Source organism: Bombyx mori, chromosome 2, assembly GCF_030269925.1.
Source record: "Bombyx mori chromosome 2, ASM3026992v2".
Lineage (NCBI taxonomy): Eukaryota > Metazoa > Arthropoda > Insecta > Lepidoptera > Bombycidae > Bombyx > Bombyx mori.
Genome location: NC_085108.1, coordinates 2107347 through 2133586, shown reverse-complemented (window position 1 = coordinate 2133586; position 26240 = coordinate 2107347). Strand labels below are relative to the sequence as shown.

General features: G+C 40.9%; 6 protein-coding genes across 6 annotated transcripts; 3 read left to right on the top strand and 3 right to left on the bottom strand.

Moving 5' to 3' along the window:
• Window positions 1–11010: 11010 nt before the first annotated feature.
• On the bottom strand, window positions 11011–12108 carry LOC134198681 (chorion class high-cysteine HCA protein 12-like). Its single transcript, XM_038016358.2, has 2 exons — window positions 12026–12108; window positions 11011–11518 (listed from the first exon to the last, which is right to left on the bottom strand). The coding sequence occupies exons 1-2, from the start codon at window positions 12074–12076 to the stop codon at window positions 11180–11182; spliced, it is 390 nt and encodes a 129-aa protein (XP_037872286.1). The 5' UTR covers window positions 12077–12108; the 3' UTR covers window positions 11011–11179.
• Window positions 12109–12380: 272 nt separating this feature from the next.
• LOC101741601 (chorion class high-cysteine HCB protein 12) lies at window positions 12381–12989 on the top strand. Its single transcript, XM_004933767.4, has 2 exons — window positions 12381–12457; window positions 12539–12989. Exons 1-2 carry the CDS (start codon window positions 12407–12409, stop codon window positions 12890–12892), a joined length of 405 nt encoding a protein of 134 aa, XP_004933824.2. The 5' UTR covers window positions 12381–12406; the 3' UTR covers window positions 12893–12989.
• A 2194-nt stretch (window positions 12990–15183) lies between these two features.
• Window positions 15184–16115, bottom strand: LOC119629698 (chorion class high-cysteine HCA protein 12-like). The gene is made up of 2 exons (XM_038016467.2): window positions 16056–16115; window positions 15184–15550 (listed from the first exon to the last, which is right to left on the bottom strand). The coding sequence occupies exons 1-2, from the start codon at window positions 16104–16106 to the stop codon at window positions 15242–15244; spliced, it is 360 nt and encodes a 119-aa protein (XP_037872395.1). The 5' UTR covers window positions 16107–16115; the 3' UTR covers window positions 15184–15241.
• Window positions 16116–16320: 205 nt separating this feature from the next.
• On the top strand, window positions 16321–17126 carry LOC119629605 (chorion class high-cysteine HCB protein 13-like). The gene is made up of 2 exons (XM_038016050.2): window positions 16321–16482; window positions 16568–17126. The coding sequence occupies exons 1-2, from the start codon at window positions 16432–16434 to the stop codon at window positions 17027–17029; spliced, it is 513 nt and encodes a 170-aa protein (XP_037871978.1). The 5' UTR covers window positions 16321–16431; the 3' UTR covers window positions 17030–17126.
• A 3789-nt stretch (window positions 17127–20915) lies between these two features.
• On the bottom strand, window positions 20916–21811 carry LOC119629685 (chorion class high-cysteine HCA protein 12-like). The gene is made up of 2 exons (XM_038016392.2): window positions 21761–21811; window positions 20916–21254 (listed from the first exon to the last, which is right to left on the bottom strand). The coding sequence occupies exons 1-2, from the start codon at window positions 21809–21811 to the stop codon at window positions 20916–20918; spliced, it is 390 nt and encodes a 129-aa protein (XP_037872320.1).
• Window positions 21812–22142: 331 nt separating this feature from the next.
• Window positions 22143–22692, top strand: LOC110386575 (chorion class high-cysteine HCB protein 13-like). The gene is made up of 2 exons (XM_038015893.2): window positions 22143–22193; window positions 22279–22692. The coding sequence occupies exons 1-2, from the start codon at window positions 22143–22145 to the stop codon at window positions 22690–22692; spliced, it is 465 nt and encodes a 154-aa protein (XP_037871821.1).
• The last annotated feature ends 3548 nt before the right edge of the window (window positions 22693–26240 follow it).

The window sequence follows — 26240 nt, the reverse complement described above, 5'->3', positions numbered from 1 at the left end:
TAATGCTTTTGAAAAGTTTTTCTCTGACATTCCAGTTTCAACTACCACTTCTCTAAATTCATCCCCCACAGCAGCTGAAATATTATTGCATAACCATGTCAACAAACGTAATGAAATTTTCATATTTAAGAAAATTAATTCAAGCAATATAATAAAAAGTTTTAATAGCCTTAACGTAAAAAATACAGCTGACTTGTGGGGAATATCAGTAAAGGTTTTGAAGTCTGTAATAGACATTATTGCTCCTCGTCTTGTTAGTATTTTTAATGATTGTATTAGGTGTGGTGTATTTCCTGACTAAATGAAACATACAAGTGATTCCTCTTTTTAAATATGGTAGTACTGATGACCCCTCTAACTATAGACCTATTTCAGTACTTACAGTACAAATCGGACCAGTAGTTCCTGAGATTAGCGCGTTCAATCAAACAAACAAACAAACTCTTCAGTTTTATAATACTAGTATACAAATGTACAATTTTTGTGAGTTTCATGTTTATGACGCGATCTAATTTCTTTACAGTAGAAGTCGTTTGTGAACTCATGTTAGGTATTTCTGCATGTAAATACATATTAGCTGCAGCGAAGTTTAAAAGCCGCCATTATCGCTTTGCTGGATGTGACCAAGACAACAGATCCAATGAAAATAGACGAAACATAAACTCGCTTTTGTTGAAAACTCAATTTAGAATTTTTTTATTGCACAAAGATGTTTGTTTTCAAGCTTAAATCAAATACAATTGTGGCATTGAAAAAACTATAAGAATTATTATTGAATCTGGGTTTTTTGAATTTTTTCAATAATAAATAACTCAATCAGTTTTTTAGCAGCAACAACATCTACGTCCGCATCCGCATCCGCATCCGCATCCGCATCCTCCGCAGCCTCCACAGCCGCATCCGCAGCCTCCGCAGCCTCCACAGCCGCATCCACATCCGCAGCAACGTCCGCAGATAGAGACACAACCACTAGCACAGGCAGGGCCCTTGAAGCAAACACCACCGCAGATGGGCACGCGACCACAGACACAAGTTTCACCACACACGGGCAGCTCACCGCAGACGTTCACATTACCTTCGCCCTCGCCGCCATAGCAACCGCAACCGCAACCACTACCGCATCCACAGCCACAGCACTGACCGTACGCATTCTAAAACAACCACATAAATTAAAATTAAACAGTGACACCTTAGTTCCTCTGTACATAGCCCACCAATTTCGTCAATTGTAGAATTTGAGCAAGTATCTACCTTAGTTACAATGTATCTAAAGTAGTGGAGTCAAAAAGTAGATGTACATAAATGTATCATTTACGTACTCATCACGTTTTTAATAAAAATTTCCACGGTGAAGGAATAATATCGTGTAATGATTATTGAATGCAACATGGTCTATTATGAGCTGCTACGGACAGGAAACATTGTTCTCCGGCTTGAAGGGAGCACTTGTAGAACAAATCAGAGTTAGACCTCATGTCTCAAGATCTGTGAAATCCTCTACGTTATCGTTTTTATTACGATGATAATCAGAGAACAATGAAAGGGTACAAAAGGGGACTACCGATATCAAAGTTAAAAATATCGCTTAAATTCGGAAAATTTTAAAAAACAAAACTTACTTGGATCAGGCAACCCTGAACGCAGAGAAGGAGAAGAGCGAAGGTAAACATAATGCTGGATATTCAGGCACTTAATCTTGAATGCTTTAAGCTTCAAGACTTCGTTCTTATATAGTAACTAAGGATTATGTTCACCTTGAGATAAGAAGCAATTCAATGACAAACAGTTTAGAAACAATGATAGTTTGGTTTTTAATCACACAGGTGTTCGTAATTGTTTCCTGATTAGATCGCCCGAAGGACGAAAACTGCAGCATATCTCCAAAGTCACGTCTTTATGCTATTTAGATATGAAGCATGCGGATTTTCAAGGAAACTGCTCGGTATAAAAGCTAGTGTAGTGCAGAGTCAACTCATTCTGAAGTAACTCAGTAAAACAATATGGCCGCTAAACTCATTCTCTTCGTCTGCGCCATCGCCCTCGTGGCCCAGGTAAGTCTTTTAATTTTTAAATTGAATTAAATGGACTTAAAATGATTACTTAAAAATATATAATTGTTTTTTTTTTCATAGTCTGTTTTGGGCACCGGTTGCGGCTGCGGCAGTAGAGGTTGTGGCTGCGGCTGTGGAGGTTGTGGCTGTGGATGTTGTGACCGTTTCTGTGTGTGTTCCAACTCCGCTGCTCCTACTGGTCTAAGTATATGTTCCGAGAACAGGTACAATGGTGATGTCTGTGTCTGCGGTGAAGTGCCTTTCCTTGGTACTGCCGATGTCTGCGGCGACATGTGCAGCTCGGGTTGTGGTCGTATCGACTACGGCTGTGGAGACGATTGCATCGGTATCACCCAAAGCTGTGGCGGGTGCGGATGTGGCTGCGGAGGCTGCGGTGGATGCGGATGCGGCTGTGGAGGTTGTGGAGGATGCGGATGCGGCTGTGGAGGCTGCGGTGGATGCGGATGCGGCTGTGGAGGTTGTGGAGGATGCAGATGCGGCTGTGGAGGCTGCGGTTGCTGCTGAGGATGTGGTTGCGGACGTTCATATTGTGACATCTAAAAAAAAGCTCAATGAGTTATGTATTATTGAAAAAATCAATAAAACCCACATTCAGTAATTATCCTAATTGTCTTTTTAGTACCGTAATTGTATTTTATTCTAATGTGTGAAATGTTCCTGAATACGTGTTATGTTTTTTAAATGCTTAATTGAGTGGACGAGATGTTATGTGTTTGCTGGAGCTCATAGACATCAACAACGTTAATGCCACCCTACCCGTCTTGAGATATGAGTTCCCAATCTCAGCTTTATAGTACAATGACTGTCCCACCCTTTAAATAGCCATGCGTTACTTGTCAAGGCAGAAATGGACGGGGTGTTGATACTTAACTATGAGGGCTCCCAGACGCCCTACCGTATATTTTTTGATTGGAAAAAACGTGGCTGTCAAATATATTGAACCGACACGGTCACATCTGATATCGAATATAATTAGATAGATAGAGCAATAGAATAGCAATAGAAGTTTCTCTCTAGCCTAGAAGAGCCTCTAAAAATTGAATGTTTAAATGTTGGATTGCTCGATTTAACTTATTTCTAAAATACAGATAGTAGCTTTGTTGTGCCCCTGGCATAGCTGATGTATTCCGATTGATGCACAAGGACAGGTATCATTCCATAACAATTGAATTCTATCTATTTGCAAACAGTACAGTCATTAGACATAAATAGACATAAGTAATATAATGAAATTTAGATATTTAAGGATATCAAAAAATTACATGTTTAAATTTAACTTATACAAATTTTAGACAAGTAGCAACATCGCTACAGTATTTTATACACAATTTCCTAGCTATAAATTTAGCTAAAAAAATACCTGCTTCTATTGAGTAGGAAAAAAATATCAAATGTTTTAAGACTTTGGAATCTGTTTCCAATTTAAATTAATTAGTAAGACAAAGGAGTCACACTCTTGCAATTACAACAAATAGACTATACCCATCAAAAGACGTTAAGATTTCAATTATTAACATATTCAATTTGGTGCATCAAAATTTACAAGGGATGATGGGTAAAGAGCTAGAAATTGAAATGTTTTTAAATATACATAATATTAATGTATTCTGTGTCACTGAGCACTGGTTTAGAAACTATGAATTATTGTTTAATTTTAGTGATCACCAGTTGTCAAGTTCCTTCTGCAGAGAGAACGCTATTCGCGGTGGCTCACTGATTCTCGTTAGTAAATGTTTGGAATGTAAGGAACGAAAGGATGTAGTGGCCCTCTCTGTTGAGAGAATTATTCAAATTTCCTGTGTGGAGCTTGAGCACCTCATCGTTGTCTGCGTCTACAGACCTCCTGATGCGTTATATGATTCTTTTGAAAATATTTTGGAAAATATATTGCTAAACCTTTCTGTCTCTAATAAATAATTTTTTATATGTGGTGATTTTAATATTAATCTTTTAGAAAACACAAATACCACTATTAGATTCAGAACATTGCTAAAGTCATAAAACCTCCCAAACTTATTTTTAGAGCCTACTAGGACAACGACCACATCGGCAACATGTTTAGATAACATATTTACAAATGTATCACCGATTAACAAAAAAAAATATTAATCAGTTAACATCAGACCATAGTGGACAATTTGTGTCTTTTGAATCTAATATGAATTCTAAAGATAAAAATACTCTTGTGATTGTTCCTATTAATAAAAAACGAATTGAGAAGCTTAGAAATAATATTATGCAAGAACATTCAGAAATTATTCATAACAAAAACCCAAATTTGTCATACTAGAATCTGTTTGAGAGAATTAATTTGGTCTTTACTGATGTATTTATTCCTAAAACTGTAACATTAAAAACAAAACGGTGTTCAGAGAGTGGGCCGCCACCGGAGTGTACAAAAGTAAAAAAAAGTTGTACGATGTGTACTCTGAAAAAGTTTATAATAATGATGAAACATTTCATCAATATGTCAGGACCTATTCAAAACTATTTAGAAAAGTTTGTTTAGCGGCAAAATCTTTACATTTAAGTGATTTAATAAAAAATGCCCCTGACAAGATAAAGATGACTTGGAACATCATTGGTAGAGAAAGTGGAAAAGTCAGAAATAGCCACCAAGAATTCTCATTAAAAATAGATGATAAATTGGTAACTAGTCATGAAGATGTGGCTAATGCTTTTGAAAAGTTTTTCTCTGACATTCCAGTTTCAACTACCACTTCTCTAAATTCATCCCCCACAGCAGCTGAAACATTATTGCATAACCATGTCAACAAATGTAATGAAATTTTCAAATTTAATGAAAATTAATTCAAGCAATATAATAAAGTTTTAATAGCCTTAACGTAAAAAATACGGCTGACTAGTGAGAAATATCAGTAAAGGTTTTGAAGTCTGTAATAGACATTATTGCTCCTCATCTTGTTAGTATTTTTAATTATTGTATTAGGTGTGGTGTATTTCCTGACTAAATGAAACATACAAGTGATTCCTCTTTTTAAATATGGTAGTACTGATGACCCCTCTAACTATAGACCTATTTCAGTACTTACAGTACAAATCGGACCAGTAGTTCCTGAGATTAGCGCGTTCAATCAAACAAATAAACAAACTCTTCAGTTTTATAATACTAGTATACAAATGTACAATTTTTGTGAGTTTCATGTTTATGACGCGATCTAATTTCTTTACAGTAGAAGTCGTTTGTGAACTTATGTTAGGTATTTCTGCATGTAAATACACATATTAGCTGCAGCGAAGTTTAAAAGCCGCCATTATCGCTTTGCTGGATGTGACCAAGACAACAGATCCAATGAAAATAGACGAAACATAAACTCGCTTTTGTTGAAAACTCAATTTAGAATTTTTTTATTGCACAAAGATGTTTGTTTTCAAGCTTAAATCAAATACAATTGTGGCATTGAAAAAACTATAAGAATTATTATTGAATCTGGGTTTTTTGAATTTTTTCAATAATAAATAACTGAATGAGTTTTTTAGCAGCAACAACATCTACGTCCGCATCCGCATCCTCCACAGCCGCATCCGCAGCCTCCGCAGCCTCCACAGCCGCATCCACATCCGCAGCAACGTCCGCAGATAGAGACACAACCACTAGCACAGGCAGGGCCCTTGAAGCAAACACCTCCGCAGATGGGCACGCGGCCACAGACACAGGTTTCACCACACACGGGCAGCTCACCGCAGACGTTCACATTACCTTCGCCCTCGCCGCCATAGCAACCGCAACCGCAACCACTACCGCATCCACAGCCACAGCACTGACCGTACGCATTCTAAAACAACCACATAAATTAAAATTAAACAGTGACACCTTAGTTCCTCTGTACATAGCCCACCAATTTCGTCAATTGTAGAATTTGAGCAAGTATCTACCTTAGTTACAATGTATCTAAAGTAGTGGAGTCAAAAAGTAGACGTACATAAATGTATCATTTACGTACTCATCACGTTTTAATAACAATTTCCACGGTGAAGGAATAATATCGTGTAATGATTATTGAATGCAACATGGTCTATTATGAGCTGCTACGGACAGGAAACATTGTTCTCCGGCTTGAAGGGAGCACTTGTAGAACAAATCAGAGTTAGACCTCATGTCTCAAGATCTGTGAAATCCTCTACGTTATCGTTTTTATTACGATGATAATCAGAGAACAATGAAAGGGTACAAAAGGGGACTGCCGATATCAAAGTTAAAAATATCGCTTAAATTCGGAAAATTTTAAAAAACAAAACTTACTTGGATCAGGCAGCCCTGAATGCAGAGAAGGAGAAGAGCGAAGGTAAACATAATGCTGGATATTCAGGCACTTAATCTTGAATGCTTTAAGCTTCAAGACTTCGTTCTTATATAGTAACTAAGAATCATGTTCACCTTGAGATAAGAAGCAATTCAATGACAAACAGTTGAGAAACAATGATAGTTTGGTTTTTAATCACACAGGTGTTCGTAATTGTTTCCTGATTAGATCGCCCGAAGGACGAATACTGCAGAATATCTCTAAAGTCACGTCTTTATGCTATTTAGATATGAAGCATGCGGATTTTCAAGGAAACTGCTCGGTATAAAAGCTGATGTAGTTCAGAGTCAGCTCATTCTGAAGTCATTCAGTGAAACAACATGGCCGCTAAACTCATTCTCTTCGTCTGCGCCATCGCCCTCGTGGCCCAGGTAAGTCTTTTAATTTTAAATGGAATTAAATGGACTTAAAATATGTAATTACTTAATAATATTTAATTGTTTCCTTTGTTCATAGTCCGTTTTGGGCACTGGTTGTGGCTGCGGCTGTAGAGGTTGTGGCTGCGGTTGTGGAGGATGTGGAGGTTGTGGCTCTGGATGTTGTGACCGTTTCTGTGTGTGTTCCAACTCGGCTGCTCCTACTGGTCTAAGTATATGTTCCGAGAACAGGTACAAGGGTGATGTCTGTGTCTGCGGTGAAGTGCCTTTCCTTGGTACTGCTGATGTCTGTGGCGACATGTGCAGCTCGGGTTGTGGTTGTATCGACTACGGCTGCGGAGACGGTTGCGTCGGTATTACCCAAAGCTGCGGTGGGTGCGGAGGCTGCGGCTGTGGATGCTGCGGTGGATGCGGATGCGGCTGTGGAGGCTGCGGCGGATGTGGATGCGGCTGTGGAGGCTGCGGTCGATGTGGATGCGGCGGATGCGGCTGTGGAGGCTGCGGTTGCTGCTGAGGATGCGGTTGCGGACGCTCATGTTGTGGTGTCTACTCAAAAGCTCATTGAGTTATGTATTACTGAAAAAAATCAATAAAAGCCACATTCAGTATTTATCGTCATTGTCTTTTCAGTACCACAAATATATTTTATTGGAAGTTTGTGAACTCTTCTTGAATACGTGCTAGATTCTTTTGATTGCTTAATTGCGTGGACGAGGCCCGTCTGATGCTATTTTTTCTTAGTGGCTAGATGGTTGGACAAGCTCACAGCCCACCTGATATTGAGTGGTTACTGGAGCCTATAGACATTTACAACGTAAATGCCGCCATCCACATTGAGATATAAGTTCTAAGGTCTTATATTGTTACAACGGCTGCCCCGCCCTTCAAACCGGAACGCATCACTGCTTCACAGAAATAGACAGGGTGGTGGAAGCTACCCGTGCGAACTCACAAAACGTCCTACCAGTAATTACGCAAATTATAATTTTGCGTGTTTGATTTTTATTACACGATTTTTATTACATTTTGTTATTCCTTATCCGTAGAAGTCAATGTTTAAATGTCAGGACAGATTGACAGATTTAATTTATTTTTAAAATTCAAACAGAAGCTTGATTATGCCCCTGGCATAGCTGATGTATTCTCATTTGACGCACAAGAACAGGCATTATTCTATAACAATTGAATTCTATCTATTCGCAAACAGTACAGTAATTATAGGTCACTGTAACTAAACATCGGGCGACTGTGATAAAACCTCCAGTTTTTAGTCACAATCCTAGATCAGTGAAGAAGAAAAATGGTCGTATGCGGACATTGAGTATCTCGGGGTGTCTTTGAATTAGTACACATTCCCGAGCGACGCGCATGGATCTACCTTTTGGTTAGATAATGCAATCACGACTGAGATTGCGAGAAAATCGGCTATATGCATGAACATCAGATACAAAGTGTCGTAATGGGATCATTTTATTGTGGAGTTTAATTATGACTTAAACGCTGCAATGCCTAAAGCCGAGCAGCAATGCTCCGTACCAGACAATGGAGTTTGGGACTTTTTTATCCTTTGTTTCAGCCACTATTGCGTGCCTGACGCTCTAATGAAAACTGATAGGATCTCGATGACCACAGAAGATGCATCGTTTGTGGTCATCAACTATAGACCCATATCACTCGCAATGATAATTGCCAAGGTGTTGGTCAGTATAATTGAGACCCAATTGCGTCAACATGTAAAGTTGTATGACGCTCAGTTTGAGTTTAGACCTGGGCTATTGCCTGAGGCAGCTATACTGAATCTCCAACACACCGTTGAAAATACGTCTGTCCAGGCTTGTTTCTTAAACTCACCTAATACTTTGTTCTGGTGGTGTATGACAAGCTTTGGCGAAAGTGGTCGAATGGTCGACCTTCCAGTAGAACCTATTTCACTACTTAAATACTGGTACGGGAATCAGGATAATGTGGTCATATGGTCGGAGTCGCTTTTGGATGTATACATATTGCAGTGTGGTGTCAGGCGGGGCGGGCTAACATCATTGAACCTCTTCAACTTCTATTTGGATCAGCCCAGCAGTGCCGGTTGTTCGGCTAATTAAGTTTTTATAAACAACATTACTTATATAAATTAATATAAATGATATGGTTCTGCCAAGCCCATTAATCAGACCATCATCATCATCATCATCAGCCTTTATCTACCCACTGCTGGACATAGGCCTTCCCCAATGGCTATGTCCAGATCAATCAGACCGATCAATCAGAATTGAAATCCGATCAAAACATACATTATTCAATATTATGTAGCTCCAAACGGATGTGCTCTTAAAGTAGTATCTGCTTTTAAATATTTGGGACATTAAAGTCTTTGATGCTCACAGATGACGTTGACAACGGAATAGAGCGCAGACGGTGGTCGGTTAGCGCTAATATACTGGCTCGCAGTGCACCTTTTACCGCACAAGTGAAGACGACACTCTTCAGAGAAATTGTCAGTTTTTTACACATGCAGCCTGTGGGTCTATCGTACAAAGATAGACTAAAAAGTCTTACAGAATACGTATACAGTATGTTTATTGTTAGCGTACTGATGGGACCGACGCCGTGGTGTAGCGCGTCAGGGATTTTGGGGGTTTTTCAGCGATTATAGGTGGTTTTTCAGAGATTCTCCCACAAGGTGGAATGACCAGGTCAAAGCTGCAATGGATTGTCTCTTCACGTAAGCACCAGACGCGCAGCCGGAAGGGAGGAGTGGCGCTGGGTTGTTAATCTCGTTACTGACAGCATGGCGACCACAACCAGTCTGCCAAAAGTGTAACAACGAAGAAGAAGAATAGAACCTATTGTCTACACATGAAATTGATTATTTACTATGATTATTAATATTTTAATTCTTCCGGAACAATGGCGTATTTTTTTTATACACATACATACTTTAGGTAAATTATGTCGGCAAGAAATACGTAAGTAAAATTATGAAGATATGATCCCTGTGAACTGCAACAAAGCGGTTACTTTGCTTATTTCTAAATGTCATATTATCATGACTGGGATTAAAGACGTAACAGATTGATATCAAAATAAATTATTTCGAAAACTAATCAATATTGTTTTAAATCAATTATAGACGTATCTGCAGCTTAATTTTATCCGTGAAGTCTCGAACATTTTCAGCTATGATTTAGCATTTCTAAACGAAAGAGTTTTTTTACGTTCCTGCAAAATTCGAGTTTTTAATTTGCCTCCTTTTTCTAGAAATGGTGCGATATAAACCAATTGTTTACTAATCTAAAATTATACCTCTTCCCAACTATAGAAGCTTTAGCACGTAACAAATACTGCAGTTGCCTAATATAAAGGACATCATTTCAAGTTTGTCAAGAAATAGAGACAGTGGTTGACAACAAAATAATATAGAAAGTGGAATTAGGAAGTCGGAAGATATTTGAGTATTCCTTGGTGACCGTGTGAATAAGCGTCCCGGGGCTAACAGTCGCATTAACGTGTTTGTATCCCTCTCATAAAGCACCAACAGGGATTCGTTTTTATTTAAGACCAGGTCCGCCGTATCTCCAAGAAGGATGACCGGTCGGTCCTTTTGAGTTAAAGGCCCTTTGCGATGAGATCCTTGCTTTTTAATGTGAGGAAGCTATCTATTATACAGATTTGCCGTTTCTTATTGCGGCTGCCCACTTTGAGACTCGAGTCTCAACTGTATTGTATTGACTGACTGTTCCCCCTCTCACACCGGAGTGCGTAGCTACTTCGTGGCACAATGTTAGTAGAATGATGCTACCTATAATAATTAATAATATTTAATTACGAAAATATAGTTTTTCATGAATGTCATATTTATTACTCTCTCTACTCTTCTCTCTCTCTACTCACTATATCTCATTTCTTCTACAAGTGCAACGGGCTTCTTAGCCTTCGTCGAACTGTTTGTCGAATACCAAGTCCATGAGCATCACAGTGGACATTGACGGCTACTGCTCCAATATCATTATGCTGAGCTGCGCGTTGAGAATACATCCGCCCAAAAATTAAGCAAATGTACAGTTTTTTGTGTGTTTCATGCTTATTACACGATCTCATTCTTTCACAGTAGAAGTCGTTCGTGAACTTTTGTTATGTAATTCTACATGTACATACATATTAGCTGCATCCGGAGTTTCAAAATCGCTATTATCGCTTTGCCAAGATGCCAAGATAATAGATCTAATGAAAATAGACGAATTATGAACTCTCTTTTATTGAAAATTCTATTCAGATCTTTTTTATTACACAAAGATGATAGTTTTCAAACTTAAGCAAAATACAATTATGGTATTGAAAACACAATCAGAATTATTATTGAATCTGGATTTTATTGATTCTTTCAATAATAAATAACTCAGTGTGTTTTTTAGCAGCAACAACATCTACGTCCGCATCCGCATCCACCGCAGCCTCCACAGCCACATCCGCATCCACCGCAGCCTCCACAGCCACATCCGCATCCACCGCAGCCTCCACAGCCGCACCCGCATCCGCAGCAACGTCCGCAGATAGAGACACAACCACTAGCACAGGCAGGACCCCCGTAGCAAACACTACCGCAGATGGGCACGCGACCACAGACACAGGTTTCACCACACACGGGCAGTTCACCGCAGACGTTCACATTACCGTCGCCCTCGCCGCCATAGCAACCGCAACCGCAACCACTACCGCATCCACAGCCACAGCACTGACCGTACGCATTCTAAAACAGCCACACAAATTAAAATTAAACAGTGACACCTTAGTCCCTCTGTACATAACGCACCAGTTTTGTTAATTGCAGAATTTATGTAAGTATCTACCTCAGTAACAATGTATCTAAAGTAGTGGAATCAAAAAGTTAACGTACATACATATGTCATAAAAAGTGTATCTCATACGTAACTACCCATCACGTTTTTAATAACAGATTCCACGATGAAGGCATAATATCGTGTGATGTTTATTAAAATATACGTAATTATTAGCGGTAACATGGTCTACAATGAGCCGATACGGGCAGGAAACATTGTTCTCCGGCTTGAACGGAGCACTTAGAGAACACAATATCAGAAGTCGACCTCATGTCTCAAGATTTATGAAATCCTGTATGTTTTTGTTTTTAGTACGATGATAATCAGAGAACAATGAACAGGTACAAAAGAGGTATACCGATTTAAAGTTTAAAAAACATGCTTACATTCGGAAGTTTTTAAAAAATAAAACTTACTTGGATCAGGCAGCCCTGCACGCAGAGAAGGAGAATAGCGAAGGTAAACATGATGCTGGATATTCAGGCACTTAATCTTGAATGCTTTAAGCTTCAAGACTTCGTTCTTATATAGTAACTAAGGATCATGTTCACCTTGAGATAAGAAACAATTCAATGACAAACAGTTGAGAAACAATGATAGTTTGGTTTTTAATCAAACAGGTGTTCGTAATTGTTTCCTTATTAGATCGCCCGAAGGACGAAAACTGCAGAATATCTCAGAAGTCACGTCTATATGCTATTTAGATATGAAGCATGCGGATTTTCAAGGAAACTGCTCGGTATAAAAGCTGATGTAGTTCAGAGTCAACTCATTGTGAAGTCATTCAGTGAAACAACATGGCCGCTAAACTCATTGTCTTCGTCTGCGCCATCGCCCTCATGGCCCAGGTAAGTCTTTTAATTATAAATTGAATTAAATTGACTTAAAATGATTACTTAAAAATATTTAATTTTTTCATTTGTTCATAGTCCGTTTTGGGCACCGGTTGTGGCTGCGGCTGTAGAGGTTGTGGCTGCGGTTGTGGAGGTTGTGGCTGTGGATGTTGTGAGCGTTTCCCTGTATGTTCCAACTCTGCTGCTCCCACTGGTCTAAGTATATGTTCCGAGAACACGTACAAGGGTGGTGTCTGTGTCTGCGGTGAAGTGCCTTTCCTTGGTACTGCTGATGTCTGTGGCCAGATGTGCAGCTCGGGTTGTGGTTGTATCGACTACGGCTGCGGAAACGGTTGCGTCGGTATCACCCGAAGCTGCGGCGGGTGCGGATGCGGCTGTGGAGGCTGCGGTGGCTGCGGATGCGGCTGTGAAGGCTGCGGTTGCTGCTGAGGATGCGGTTGCGTACGTTCATGTTATGGCGTCTACTACAAATCTCATTGAGTTATGTATTATTAAAAAAATCAATAAAATCCACATTCAGTATTTATCCTCATTGTCTTTTCAGTACGACAATTGTATTTTATTGGAACGTGTGAACTGTTTTTGAATAAGTGATAAATTCTTTTAATTGCTTATTTCGGTGGACGAGGCCCACCTGATATTATTTTTTGATGGATGGTCTATCCGTTCTTCGTTAAATAAAGCAGCACGACACGAGAACCCTCTCATCGTGGCCGCCGGTAACTACATAGCCGATGCTGCGGACCAAATGATAAACAGTCGACGTCGGCCAAAAGACGTCACCTCCGATCCTCCCGGTCCACTAACGGTGCTTTTAGGTACCCCAAGTACCGGTCATCGTTCTTGTCGAACCCGTCGCTTGCGACGAAGAGTTCGGCGAGTAAATTAACCCACAGACACAGCTCACTGAGTTTCTCGCCGGATCTTCTCAGTGTAGGTCGCGTTTCCGATCCGGTGGTAGATTCTGCAAAGCACGGCTCTTTCTAGGGTTCGTGTTAGCAACGTCAGGTTTGAGCCCAGTGAGCTCACCTACTAGCCCGGCGAAGCCGGCATGGTCTCTCTAGAGTCTAGAGTCTAGACCATCAACTTAGGCAGAAAAAAAAGTGTCCACCAGCGGCAGCTTCTTAGTACCACGCACTCGCGTACGCAGCACACCACATCTTGCTGTCTCGCTGTCATCGCTACTCAATGACTTGCTAGCCTGTGCTCTGAAAATAGGTATATTCCATGATGGTTTGCAGCGATTTATAGCTGTTACTAGAAATTACCTAAGCTAATATTATTAGTACCTTACAAATGTTTTAGATATACTGTTAATTTGTAAGAAGACTAAAATAAATTATGCATTGACCAGGGCCCATAGACATCAACAACGTAAATGTCGCCCTACCCGTCTTGAGATATGAGTTCCAAATCTCAGTTTCATAGTTGCCCCATCCTTTAAATTGCCATGCGTTACTTGTCAAGGCAGAAATGAACGAGGTGTTGATACTTAACCATGAGAGCTCACCGACGCCTTACCACCAATATGTTTTTTACAAACAAACAAATTAAAGAGCGGACGGTTAGCGTGGTATGGACATGTGATGCGTAGAGAGAACATACGTGTGACTAGGAGATGTATGGAAATAGTAGTGCAAGGTAGAGGGGGAAGAGGTCGACCGAAGAAGACATGGATGGCGTGCGTGAATGACGATATGAAAAAGAGAGGTGTGAGTGTTGAGATGACGGCTGATGAGTATGGAAGAGAAAATTTTGTTGTGCCGACTCCACCTAATTGGATAAGGTGGAGAAAAAGAAGTAGTTTTTTTTTGGTTGGAAGAAACGTGGCTATCAAAAAGATTGAAGCGACACAGTCACATCTGATATCGATAGGGAATAGAAGCTTCACAAAATTTTCAGAAAACCTATTAGCTTAAAAAAATTTAAATATTTAAATGTCAGAACAGATTGTCAGATTTAATTTATTTCTAAAGTTCAGATAGTAGCTTGATTATGCCCCTGGCATAGCTGATGTATTCCGATTTGAAGCACAAGGACAGGCATCATTCTATAACGATTGAACTCTATCTATTCTCAAACAGTGCACTAATTATAGGTCACTATAACGAAACACTGGGTGACTGTGATAAAATCTCCAGTTTTTGTCAGAGTATTGGATCAGTGAAGAAGAAAAATAGTCGTATGCGGGGATTGAGTAACTGGGGGTGTCTTCGACATTCCTGGGTGACGCGCACGGTACTGCTTCTTGTCGTACCGCTCTTTTCGATATCGAGTCGAAGGAACCCGTTCCTCCCCGCGATCGCTCACCGCTGGAGTCCCGCAAGTAAGTGGATGACCTGGGCCTCGAATCAATCCGAAACCACATGAAGTCAGCATCGGAACGTTACTTCGATAAGGCTATGGCGTCATGATAATCGCCTTGTCGTTGCCGCCACCGACTACTCCCCGAATCCTGATCACGCAGGAGCCAGTCACCGTCTACGCCCTGGACACGTCCTTACGGATCCATCAGATCCAATAACCGTTAAATTAGACAACTTTAGCTCGGAGACTAGGAGTAGGGACCCCGGTAACCTTACTCGTAGAGCTCGACAAAGAATTCGATGTACAAAACTCGCTTTTATTAAAAACTCTATTTAGATTTTTTTTATTATACAAAGATGTTTGCTTTCAAACTTAAATCAAATACAATTGTGGTATTGAAAAAACTATGACAATTATTATTGAATCAAAATTTTATTGATTTTTTCAATAATAAATAACACAATGAGTTTTTTAGCAGCAACAACATCTACGTCCGCATCCGCATCCACCGCAGCCTCCACAGCCACATCCGCATCCACCGCAGCCTCCACAGCCGCATCCGCATCCGCAGCAACGTCCGCAGATAGACACACAACCACTAGCACAGGCAGGACCCCCGTAGCAAACACTACCGCAGATGGGCACGCGACCACAGACACAGGTTTCACCACACACGGGCAGTTCACCGCAGACGTTCACATTACCGTCGCCCTCGCCGCCATAGCAACCGCAACCGCAACCACTACCGCATCCACAGCCACAGCACTGACCGTACGCATTCTAAAACAAACACATAAATTAAAATTAAACAGTGACACCTTAGTTCCTCTGTACATAACCCACCAATTTCGTTAATTGTAGAATTAATGTAAGTATCTACCTCAGTTACAATGTATTTAAAGTAGTGGAGTCAAAGAGTAACCGTACATATGTACGTATGTCACAAAAATGTATCTCATACGTACCCATCAGGTTTTTTAATAGTAGGTTCCACGATGAAGGCATAATATCGTGTGATGTTTATTAAAATATACGTAATTATTAGCGGTAACATGGTCTACAATGAGCCGATACGGGCAGGAAGCGTTGTTCTCCGACTTGAATGGAGGACTTAGAGGACATATCAGAGTTCGACCTCATGTCTCAAGATCTATGAAATCCCCTATGTTTTCGTTTTTGTTACGACGATAATCAGAGAACAATGAAATGGAGCAAAAGAGGTCTACCGATTTAAAGTTTAAAAAAAATTGCTTACATTCGGAAGCTTTTAAAAAATAAAACTTACTTGGATCAGGCAGCCCTGCACGCAGAGAAGGAGAATAGCGAAGGTAAACATGATGCTGGATATTCAGGCACTTAATCTTGAATACTTTAAGCTTCAAGACTTCGTTCTTATATAGTAACTAAGAATCATGTTCACCTTGAGAAACAATTCAATGACAAACAGTTGAGAAACAATGATAGTTTGGTTTATAATCAAACAGGTGTTCGTAATTGTTTCCTTATTACACCGCCCGAAGGACGAAAACTGCAGAATATCTCCAAAGTCACGTCTATATGCTATTTAGATATGAAGCAGGTGGATTTTCAAGGAAACTGCTCGGTATAAAAGCTGATGTAGTTCAGAGTCAACTCATTCTGAAGTCATTCAGTGAAACAACATGGCCGCTAAACTCATTCTTTTCGTCTGCGCCATCGCCCTCGTGGCCCAGGTAAGTCTTTTAATTTTTAAATTGAATTAAATGGACTTATAATTATTACTTAAAAATATTTAATTGCTTTTTTTTTATTTCATAGTCCGTTTTGGGCACCGGTTGCGGCTGCGGCTGTAGAGGTTGTGGCTGCGGTTGTGGAGGTTGTGGCTCTGGATGCTGTGAGCGTTTCTGTGTCTGTTCCAACTCTGCTGCTCCTACTGGTCTAAGTATATGTTCCGAGAACAGGTACAATGGTGATGTCTGTGTCTGCGGTGAAGTGCCTTTCCTTGGTACTGCCGATGTCTGCGGCGACATGTGCAGCTCGGGTTGTGGTTGTATCGACTACGGCTGCGGAGACGATTGCATCGGAATCACCCAAAGCTGTGGCGGGTGCGGATGTGGCTGCGGAGGCTGCGGTGGATGTGGGTGTGGAGGCTGCGGTGGATGTGGCTGCGGAGGCTGCGGTGGATGTGGATGTAGGTGTGGAGGCTGCGGTGGATGCGGATGCGGCTGTGGAGGTTGTGGAGGATGCAGATGCGGCTGTGGAGGCTGCGGTTGCTGCTGAGGATGTGGTGTCAAACGTTCATGTTGTGGCGTCTACTAAAAAGCTCATTGAGTTATGTATTATTGAAAAAATCAATAAAAACCCACATTTACTAATTATCCTCATAGTCCTTTCAGTACCGCAATTGTATTTTATTCTAATGTGTGAAATGTTCCTGAATACGTGTTAGGTTTTTTCAATTCTTAATTGAGTTATATGTTTACTGGAGCTCATAGACATCAACAATGGTAATGCCACCCTACCCGTCTTGAGAAATGAGTTCCCAATCTCAGCTTTATAGTATAATGGCTGCCCCATCCTTTAAATAGCCATGCGTTACTTGTTAAGGCAGAAACAGGCGGGGTGTTGATACTTAACCACGAGGGCTCAGAGACGCCCTACCACTAGTATGTTTCTTGGTTGGAAGAAACGTGGCTGTCAAATATATTGTAGTGACACGGTCACATCTGATATCGATTATAATTTAACAATAGAAGCTTTATAAAATTTTCAGAAAACCTATTAGCTTCAAAATATTTGAATGTTTAAATGTCAGGACAGATTGCCAGATTTAATTTATTGCTAAAATTCAGATAGTAGCTTTATTATGCCCCTAGCATAGCTCATGTATTCCGATTTGACGCACAAGGACAGGCATCATTCCTGAATTCATTGAATTCTATGTATTCTCAAACAGTACAGTTATTATAGTTTACTATAACGAAACACTGGGCGACTGTGATAAAACTTCCAGTTTATGTCAGAATCTTAGATCAGTGAAGAAAAAAAATGGTCGTATGCGGACATTGAGTACATGGGTTTTCTTTGATTTCATAAAAATTTCTGAGTGACGCGCATGGTACTAAATTTTAGTTAGATAATAAAGATTTGTCGAGTTCGACGAGGATGGTTACCGAGGTCCGTAAGCCTAGGGGACTTCTTGTCGAACCGCTCTTTTCGATATCGAGTCGAACGAACCCGCTCCTCCCCGCGACCGCTCACGGCTGGAGTCCCGCAAGTAAGACCTGTAAGTAACCTGGGCCTCAAATCAATCCGAAAACACATGAATTAGTCAGCATCGGAACGTTACTTCGATTAGGCTAAGCGTCATGATAATCGCCTTTTCGTTGCCGCTGCTGACTCTCGCCGAATCCTGATCACGCAGGAGCCAGTCACCGTCGACGTCCTAGACACGTCCTTACGGATCCACCAGATCCAATAACTCTTACATTAGACGCCTTTAGTTCTAACACTAGGAGTAGGCTCAGGGACTTCGGTAGCCGTACTCATCGAACTCGGCAAAGAGTTTGACGTGAAACCTAACCCATGCATCAGCCCGCTGAGTTTCCCGCCGGATCTTCTCAGCGGGTCGTAATTCCGATCCGGTAGTAGATTCATTCGCGAAACAGTTGCTCCCGAGTGTTAGGTCTCCTTCGGAAGCGCTGGGGCAGCTGTAAGCTTATCCCACCATCCTGGCTGAGACTTTGCTCGCCCGCCTGTCCTGTTGAAACTGAAAAGGCCTACGAGCCAATAGTAACAGTTCGATAAAAAAAAAGATTGGCCGGGTAATGTCTGATTGTTCAAAAGACACTTTTTCTGTTATTAAACAAATTGCTTATTATTCTGAAATTATACCTCTTCCCAAACTTAGAAACTTGTTTTTGTCTTCCATGTTTACATAACAAATACTGCAGTTACACAATTAATGCTTAATATAAAGGACGTCTAACCGGTGGAGCGAGCAGTCTTCAGAAAGGGTTTTTCAACGATTGACCACATTCGTACTCTTGAATTGATAATGGAAAAGTATCAGAAATACGAAAGAACACTTTATATATCATTCATCGACTACCAGAAAGCCTTTGATACAGTAAGAGTACATACAAGTATCTGAGAAAGCTTAAAGGAATAAGGAGTGGAGGAAGCATATGTAAAAATCATCAAATCCATTTATAAAAACAACAACGGTGACTTTAAACTTGAAACCTCAGGCTCTAGCTTCCCAATAGAAAGGGGAGTAAGACAAGGCGATCCGCTGTCTCCAATAATATTTATAGCTGTCCTCGACGCGATCATAAACAAACTAGACTGGAGCAAACGAGGAATATACATAAATTGCACCTGCTTAAGCCACCTGAGATTCACTGATGACCTAGTTCTGCTATCCGAGTCATCCTCCCAACTACAGAACATGGTAGAAACCCCACACCTAGCTAGTGTAAAGGTAGGAGTAGAGATGAATGTTACAAAGGCTAAGACAATGATAAATAGCTCGAGAAGACCAATAACTGTCAATAGCAGATCATTAGAATACGTGGAAAAATATGTCCAACTATAAGCTTCGACAGGAAAAATAAAAAACATAGAAATCGAGAAAAAAATAAAATCAACATGGAACAAGTCGTCGTGGCCTAAAGGATAAGACGTCCGGTGCATTCGTGTTGAAGCGATGCAACGGTGTTCGAATCCCGCAGGCGGGTACCAATTTTTCTTATGAAATACGTACTCAACAAATGTTCGCGATTGACTTCTACGGTGAAGGAATAACATCGTGTAATAAAAACCAAACCCGCAAAATTATAATTTGCGTAATTACTGGTGGTAGGACCACTTGTGAGTCCGCGCGGATAGGTACCACCGCCCGGCCTATTTCCGCCGTGAAGCAGTAATGCGTTTCGGTTTGAAGGGTGGGGCAGCCGTTGTAACTATACTGTGACCTTAGAACTTGTATCTCAAGGTGGGTGGTGCGTCTACGTTGTAGATGTCTATGGGCTCAGGTAACCACTTAACACCAGGTGGGCTGTGAGCTCGTCCACCCATCTAAGCAATAAAAAAATATATTGGGGTCTCAAGGATATTTTTAAAAGTAATCTACCACAATCCATTATAACAAAAGTCATGAACTCGAGCCTCTTACCATGTCTGACATAATATGGTTGCCAAACGTAGTAATTCACTGCTGAAACAAGAAAAAAGATAAGCGTTTGTCAGAGAAGACTTGAACGAAGCATGCTAAAGATAAGGAAGCTGGACAAAATACGACACACTTAAATAAGAAATATAACGAAAGCAACAAACGCTCTGAGTTACGCTCAAAAATTGTAATCGAAGTGGACGGGACATGTTGCATGACTGACTGATCACAGATGGACCAAAACAGTTAGTTTCTGGAATGGTTTCCTATGCAAAAGAGCAAGAGGTAGACCTATAACAAGATGGAAAGACGATATTAAATATTCTGGTCCTGGCAGCTGGTCCAAACTGGAAAAAAGTAGCTGAAGACAGAATCAAATGGCAGAATTTTGGTGAAGGCATCATTGGAGGAGGCCTTCACCCAATCTGGGGTTGAAGACGACGTGCACCGTATCTACACGCAGGATGATCGATTGGTCCTCTTGAGTTACAGGCTTATTGCGATAAGTTCCTTGTTTTTCAAGGCGACTGAGCGGTCTATTAGACAGATATTGGCTGCTCCGCCCCACATACCATAATGCGTATCTACTTCGTGGCAGAATGCTGGTAGGATGATCCTACCTATATATTTGATTACAAATTTACAATTTTTGTGAGTTTCATGTTTATTGCACGATCTCATTTCTTCATAGTAGAAGTCGTTCGTCAACTCATGTTAAGTATTTCTGCAAGTAAATAAATATTAGCTGCATCTGGGGCTTAAAAACCGCCATTATCGCTTTGCCGAATGCTACCAAGACAACAAATCTAATGAAAATAGCCGAATTATGAACTCGCTTTTATTGAAAACTCTATTTAGATTTTTTTTACTACACAAAGATGTTTACTTTCAAACATAAATAAAATAAAATTGTGGTAATGAAAATACAATAAGAAATATTATTGAATCTAAGTTTTGTTGATTTCTTCAATAATAAATAACTTATAGAGTATCTTAGCAGCAACAACATCTACGTCCGCATCCGCATCCTCCGCAGCCGCATCCGCATCCACCGCAGCCTCCACAGCCTCCACAGCCACACCCGCATCCACCGCAGCCTCCACAGCCGCATCCGCATCCGCAGCAACGTCCACAGATAGAGACACAGCCACTAGCACAGGCAGGGCCCCCGTAGCAAACACTACCGCAGATGGGCACGCGGCCACAGACACAGGTTTCACCACAGACGGGCAGTTCACCGCAGACGTTCACATTACCGTCGCCCTCGCCGCCATAGCAACCGCAACCGCAACCACCACCGCATCCACAGCCACAGCACTGACCGTACGCATTCTAAAACAAACACATAAATTAAAATTAAACAGTGACACCTTAGTTCCTCTGTACATAATCCACTAGTTTCGTCAATTGTAGAATTAATGTAAGTATCTACCTCAGTTACAATGTATTTAAAGTAGTGGAGTCAAAGAGTAACCGTACATATGTACGTATGTCACAAAAATGTAACTCATACGTACCCATCAGGTTTTTTAATAGCAGCTTCCAAAGTGAAGGCACAATATAGTGTGATGATTATTAACATACACGTAATTATTAGCGGTAGCATGGTCTACAGAGAGCTGATACGGGCAGGAAACATTGTTCTCCGGCTTGAAAGGAGCACTTAGAGAACACAATATCAGAAGTCGACCATATGTCTCAAGATTTATGAAATCCTGTATGTTTTTGTTTTTAGTATAATGATAATCAGAGAACAATGAACAGGTACAAAAGAGGTATACCGATTTAAAGTTTAAAAAAAATGCTTACATTCGGAAGCTTTTAAAAATAAAACTTACTTGGATCAGGCAGCCCTGCACGCAGAGAAGGAGAATAGCGAAGGTAAACATGATGCTGGATATTCAGGCACTTAATCTTGAATGCTTTAAGCTTCAAGACTTCGTTCTTATATAGTAACTAAGGATCATGTTCACCTTGAGATAAAAAACAATTCAATGACAAACAGTAGAGTAAACAATAATAGTTTGGTTTTTAATCAAACAGGTGTTCGTAATTGTTTCCTGATTACACGGCCCGAAGGGCGAAAACTGCAGAATATCTCCAAAGTCACGTCTATATGCTATTTAGATATGAAGCAGGTGGATTTTCAAGGAAACTGCTCGGTATAAAAGCTGATGTAGTTCAGAGTCAACTCATTCTGAAGTCATTCAGTGAAACAACATGGCCGCTAAACTCATTCTCTTCGTCTGCGCCATCGCCCTCGTGGCCCAGGTAAGTCTTTTAATTTTTAAATTGAATTAAATGGACTTAAAATGATTACTTAAAAATATTTCATTGTTTTTTTTTTATTTCATAGTCTGTTTTGGGCACCGGTTGCGGCTGCGGCTGTAGAGGTTGTGGCTGCGGTTGTGGAGGTTGTGGCTCTGGATGTTGTGACCGTTTCTGTGTCCGTTCCAACTCTGCTGCTCCTACTGGTCTAAGTATATGTTCCGAGAACAGGTACAATGGTGATGTCTGTGTCTGCGGTGAAGTGCCTTTCCTTGGTACTGCCGATGTCTGCGGCGACATGTGCAGCTCGGGTTGTGGTTGTATCGACTACGGCTGCGGAGACGATTGCATCGGTATCACCCAAAGCTGTGGCGGATGCGGATGTGGCTGCGGAGGCTGCGGTGGATGTGGATGTGGGTGTGGAGGCTGCGGTGGATGCGGATGCGGCTGTGGAGGTTGTGGAGGATGCAGATGCGGCTGTGGAGGCTGCGGTTGCTGCTGAGGATGTGGTGTCAAACGTTCATGTTGTGGCGTCTACTAAAAAGCTCATTGAGTTATGTATTATTGAAAAAATCAATAAAAACCCACATTTACTAATTATCCTCATAGTCCTTTCAGTACCGCAATTGTATTTTATTCTAATGTGTGAAATGTTCCTGAATACGTGTTAGGTTTTTTCAATTCTTAATTCAGTGGACGAGATGTTATATGTTTACTGGAGCTCATAGACATCAACAATGGTAATGCCACCCTACCCGTCTTGAGAAATGAGTTCCCAATCTCAGTTTTATAGTACAATGGATGCCCCATCCTTTAAATAGCCATGCGTTACTTGTTAAGGCAGAAACAGGCGGGGTGTTGATACTTAACCACGAGGGCTCAGAGACGCCCTACCACCAGTATGTTTCTTGGTTGGAAGAAACGTGGCTGTCAAATATATTGTAGTGACACGGTCACATCTGATATCGAATATAATTTAACAATAGAAGCTTTATAAAATTTTCAGAAAACCTATTAGCTTCAAGATATTTGAATGTATAAACGTCAGAACAGATTGCCAGATTTAATTTATTTATAAAATTCAGATAGTAGCTTTAATATGCCCTGGCATAGCTGATGTGTCTCGATTTGATGCACAATAACAGGTATCATTCCATAACAACTGAATTCTATGAATTCTCAAACAGTACAGTTATTATAGTTTACTATAACGAAACACTGGGCGACTGTGATAAAACTTCCAGTTTTTGTCAGAATCTTAGATCAGTGAAGAAGAAAAATGGTCGTATGCGGACATTGAGTACATGGGGGTTTCTTTGATTTCATACAAATTTCTGAGTGACGCGCATGGTACTAAATTTTAGTTAGATAATAAAGATTTGTCGAGTTTGACGAGGATGGTTACCGAGGTCCGTAAGCCTAGGGGACTTCTTGTCGAACCGCTCTTTTCGATATCGAGTCGAACGAACCCGCTCCTCCCCGCGACCGCTCACGGCTGAAGTCCCGCAAGTAAGACCTGTAAGTAACCTGGGCCTCAAATCAATCCGAAAACACATGAATTAGCATCGGAACGTTACTTCGATCAGGCTAAGCGTCATGATAATCGCCTTATCGTTGCCGCTGCTGACTCTCGCCGAATCCTGATCACGCAGGAGCCAGTCACCGTCGACGTCTTAGACACGCACTTACGGATTCACCAGATCCAATAACTCTTACATTAGACGCCTTTAGCTCTAACACTAGGAGTAGGCTCAGGGACTTCGGTAGCCGTACTCATCGAACTTGGCAAAGAGTTTGACGTGAAACCTAACCCATGCATCAGCCCGCTGAGTTTCCCGCCGGATCTTCTCAGCGGGTCGTGATTCCGATCCGGTAGTAGATTCATTCGCGAAACAGTTGCTCCCGAGTGTTAGGTCTCCTTCGGAGGCGTTCGGGCAGCTGTAAGCTTATCCCACCACCATGGCTGAGCTTTTGCTCGTCCACCTGTTCTGGTGAAACTTAAAATCCCTCCGAGCCAATAGTAACACTTCGATAAAAAATTAAAAAATTACCCGGGTAATGTCTGATTGTTGAAGACACTTGTTCTTTTGTTAAACAAATTGCTTATTATTCTGAAATTATACCTCTTCCTAAACTTAGAAACTTGTTTTTGTCTTCCGTGTTTACATAATAAATACTGCAGTTACACAATTAATGCTTAATATAAAGGACGTCTAACCGGTGGAGCGAGCAGTCTTCAGAAAGGGTTTTTCAACGATTGACCACATTCGTACTCTTGAATTGATAATGGAAAAGTATCAGAAATACGAAAGAACACTTTATATATCATTCGTCGACTACCAGAAAGCCTTTGATACAGTAAGAGTACATACAAGTATCTGAGAAAGCTTAAAGGAATAAGGAGTGGAGGAAGCATATGTAAAAATCATCAAATCCATTTATAAAAACAACAACGGTGACATTAAACTTGAAACCTCAGGCTCTAGCTTCCCAATAGAAAGGGAAGTAAGACAAGACGATCCGCTGTCTCCAATAATATTTATAGCTATCCTCGACGCGATCATAAACAAACTAGACTGGAGCAAACGAGGAATATACATAAATTGCACCTGCTTAAGCCACCTGAGATTCACTGATGACCTAGTTCTGCTATCCGAGCCATCCTCCCAACTACAGAACATGGTAGAAACCCCACACCTAGCTAGTGTAAAGGTAGGAGTAGAGATGAATGTTACAAAGGCTAAGACAATGATAAATAGCTCGAGAAGACCAATAACTGTCAATAGCAGATCATTAGAATACGTGGAAAAATATGTCCAACTATAAGCTTCGACAGGAAAAATAAAAAACATAGAAATCGAGAAAAAAATAAAATCAACATGGAACAAGTCGTCGTGGCCTAAAGGATAAGACGTCCGGTGCATTCGTGTTGAAGCGATGCAACGGTGCTCGAATCCCGCAGGCGGGTACCAATTTTTCTAATGAAATACGTACTCAACAAATGTTCGCGATTGACTTCTACGGTGAAGGAATAACATCGTGTAATAAAAACCAAACCCGCAAAATTATAATTTGCGTAATTACTGGTGGTAGGACCACTTGTGAGTCCGCGCGGATAGGTACCACCGCCCGGCCTATTTCCGCCGTGAAGCAGTAATGCGTTTCGGTTTGAAGGATGGGGCAGCCGTTGTAACTATACTGTGACCTTAGAACTTGTATCTCAAGGTGGGTGGTGCGTCTACGTTGTAGATGTCTATGGGCTCAGGTAACCACTTAACACCAGGTGGGCTGTGAGCTCGTCCACCCATCTAAGCAATAAAAAAATATATTGGGGTCTCAAGGATATTTTTAAAAGTAATCTACCACAATCCATTATAACAAAAGTCATGAACTCGAGCCTCTTACCATGTCTGACATAATATGGTTGCCAAACGTAGTAATTCACTGCTGAAACAAGAAAAAAGATATGCGTCTGTCAGAGAAGACTTGAACGAAGCATGCTAAAGATAAGGAAGCTGGACAAAATACGACACACTTAAATAAGAAATATAACGAAAGCAACAAACGCTCTGAGTTACGCTCAAAAATTGTAATCTAAGTGGGCGGGACATGTTGCATGACTGACTGATCACAGATGGACCAAAAAAGTTAGTTTCTGGAATGGTTTCCTATGCAAAAGAGCAAGTATACCTATAACAAGATGGAAAGACGATATTAAATATTCTGGACCTGGTAGCTGGTCCAAACTGGAAAAAAGTAGCTGAAGACAGAATCAAATGGCAGAATTTTGGTAAAGGCATCACTGGAGGAGGCTTTCACCCAATCTGGGGTTGAAGACGACGTGCACCGTATCTACACGCAGGATGGTCGGTTGGTCCTCTTGAGTTACAGGCTTATTGCGATAAGTTCCTTGTTTTTCAAGGCGAGTGAGTGGTCTATTAGACAGATATTGGCTGCTCCCCCCCACATACCATAATGCGTATCTACTTCGTGGCAGAATGCTGGTAGGATGATCCTACCTATATATTTGATTACAAATTTACAATTTTT

What these genes read in the sequence shown, in the direction of transcription:
- LOC119629605 (XM_038016050.2), top strand. Translation starts at nt 16,432, where the DNA reads ATGGCCGCTAAACTCATTCTTTTCGTCTGCGCCATCGCCCTCGTGGCC. An exon ending in CCATCGCCCTCGTGGCCCAG is followed by an intron (nt 16,483 to 16,567) that starts GTAAGTCTTTTA and finishes TTTATTTCATAG; the next exon opens with TCCGTTTTGGGCACCGGTTG.
- LOC134198681 (XM_038016358.2), bottom strand. Translation starts at nt 12,076, where the DNA reads ATGTTTACCTTCGCTATTCTCCTTCTCTGCGTGCAGGGCTGCCTGATC. An exon ending in TGCAGGGCTGCCTGATCCAA is followed by an intron (nt 11,519 to 12,025) that starts GTAAGTTTTATT and finishes TGGCTGTTTTAG; the next exon opens with AATGCGTACGGTCAGTGCTG.
- LOC119629685 (XM_038016392.2), bottom strand. Translation starts at nt 21,811, where the DNA reads ATGTTTACCTTCGCTATTCTCCTTCTCTGCGTGCAGGGCTGCCTGATC. An exon ending in TGCAGGGCTGCCTGATCCAA is followed by an intron (nt 21,255 to 21,760) that starts GTAAGTTTTATT and finishes TGTTTGTTTTAG; the next exon opens with AATGCGTACGGTCAGTGCTG.
- LOC110386575 (XM_038015893.2), top strand. Translation starts at nt 22,143, where the DNA reads ATGGCCGCTAAACTCATTCTCTTCGTCTGCGCCATCGCCCTCGTGGCC. An exon ending in CCATCGCCCTCGTGGCCCAG is followed by an intron (nt 22,194 to 22,278) that starts GTAAGTCTTTTA and finishes TTTATTTCATAG; the next exon opens with TCTGTTTTGGGCACCGGTTG.
- LOC101741601 (XM_004933767.4), top strand. Translation starts at nt 12,407, where the DNA reads ATGGCCGCTAAACTCATTGTCTTCGTCTGCGCCATCGCCCTCATGGCC. An exon ending in CCATCGCCCTCATGGCCCAG is followed by an intron (nt 12,458 to 12,538) that starts GTAAGTCTTTTA and finishes ATTTGTTCATAG; the next exon opens with TCCGTTTTGGGCACCGGTTG.
- LOC119629698 (XM_038016467.2), bottom strand. Translation starts at nt 16,106, where the DNA reads ATGTTTACCTTCGCTATTCTCCTTCTCTGCGTGCAGGGCTGCCTGATC. An exon ending in TGCAGGGCTGCCTGATCCAA is followed by an intron (nt 15,551 to 16,055) that starts GTAAGTTTTATT and finishes TGTTTGTTTTAG; the next exon opens with AATGCGTACGGTCAGTGCTG.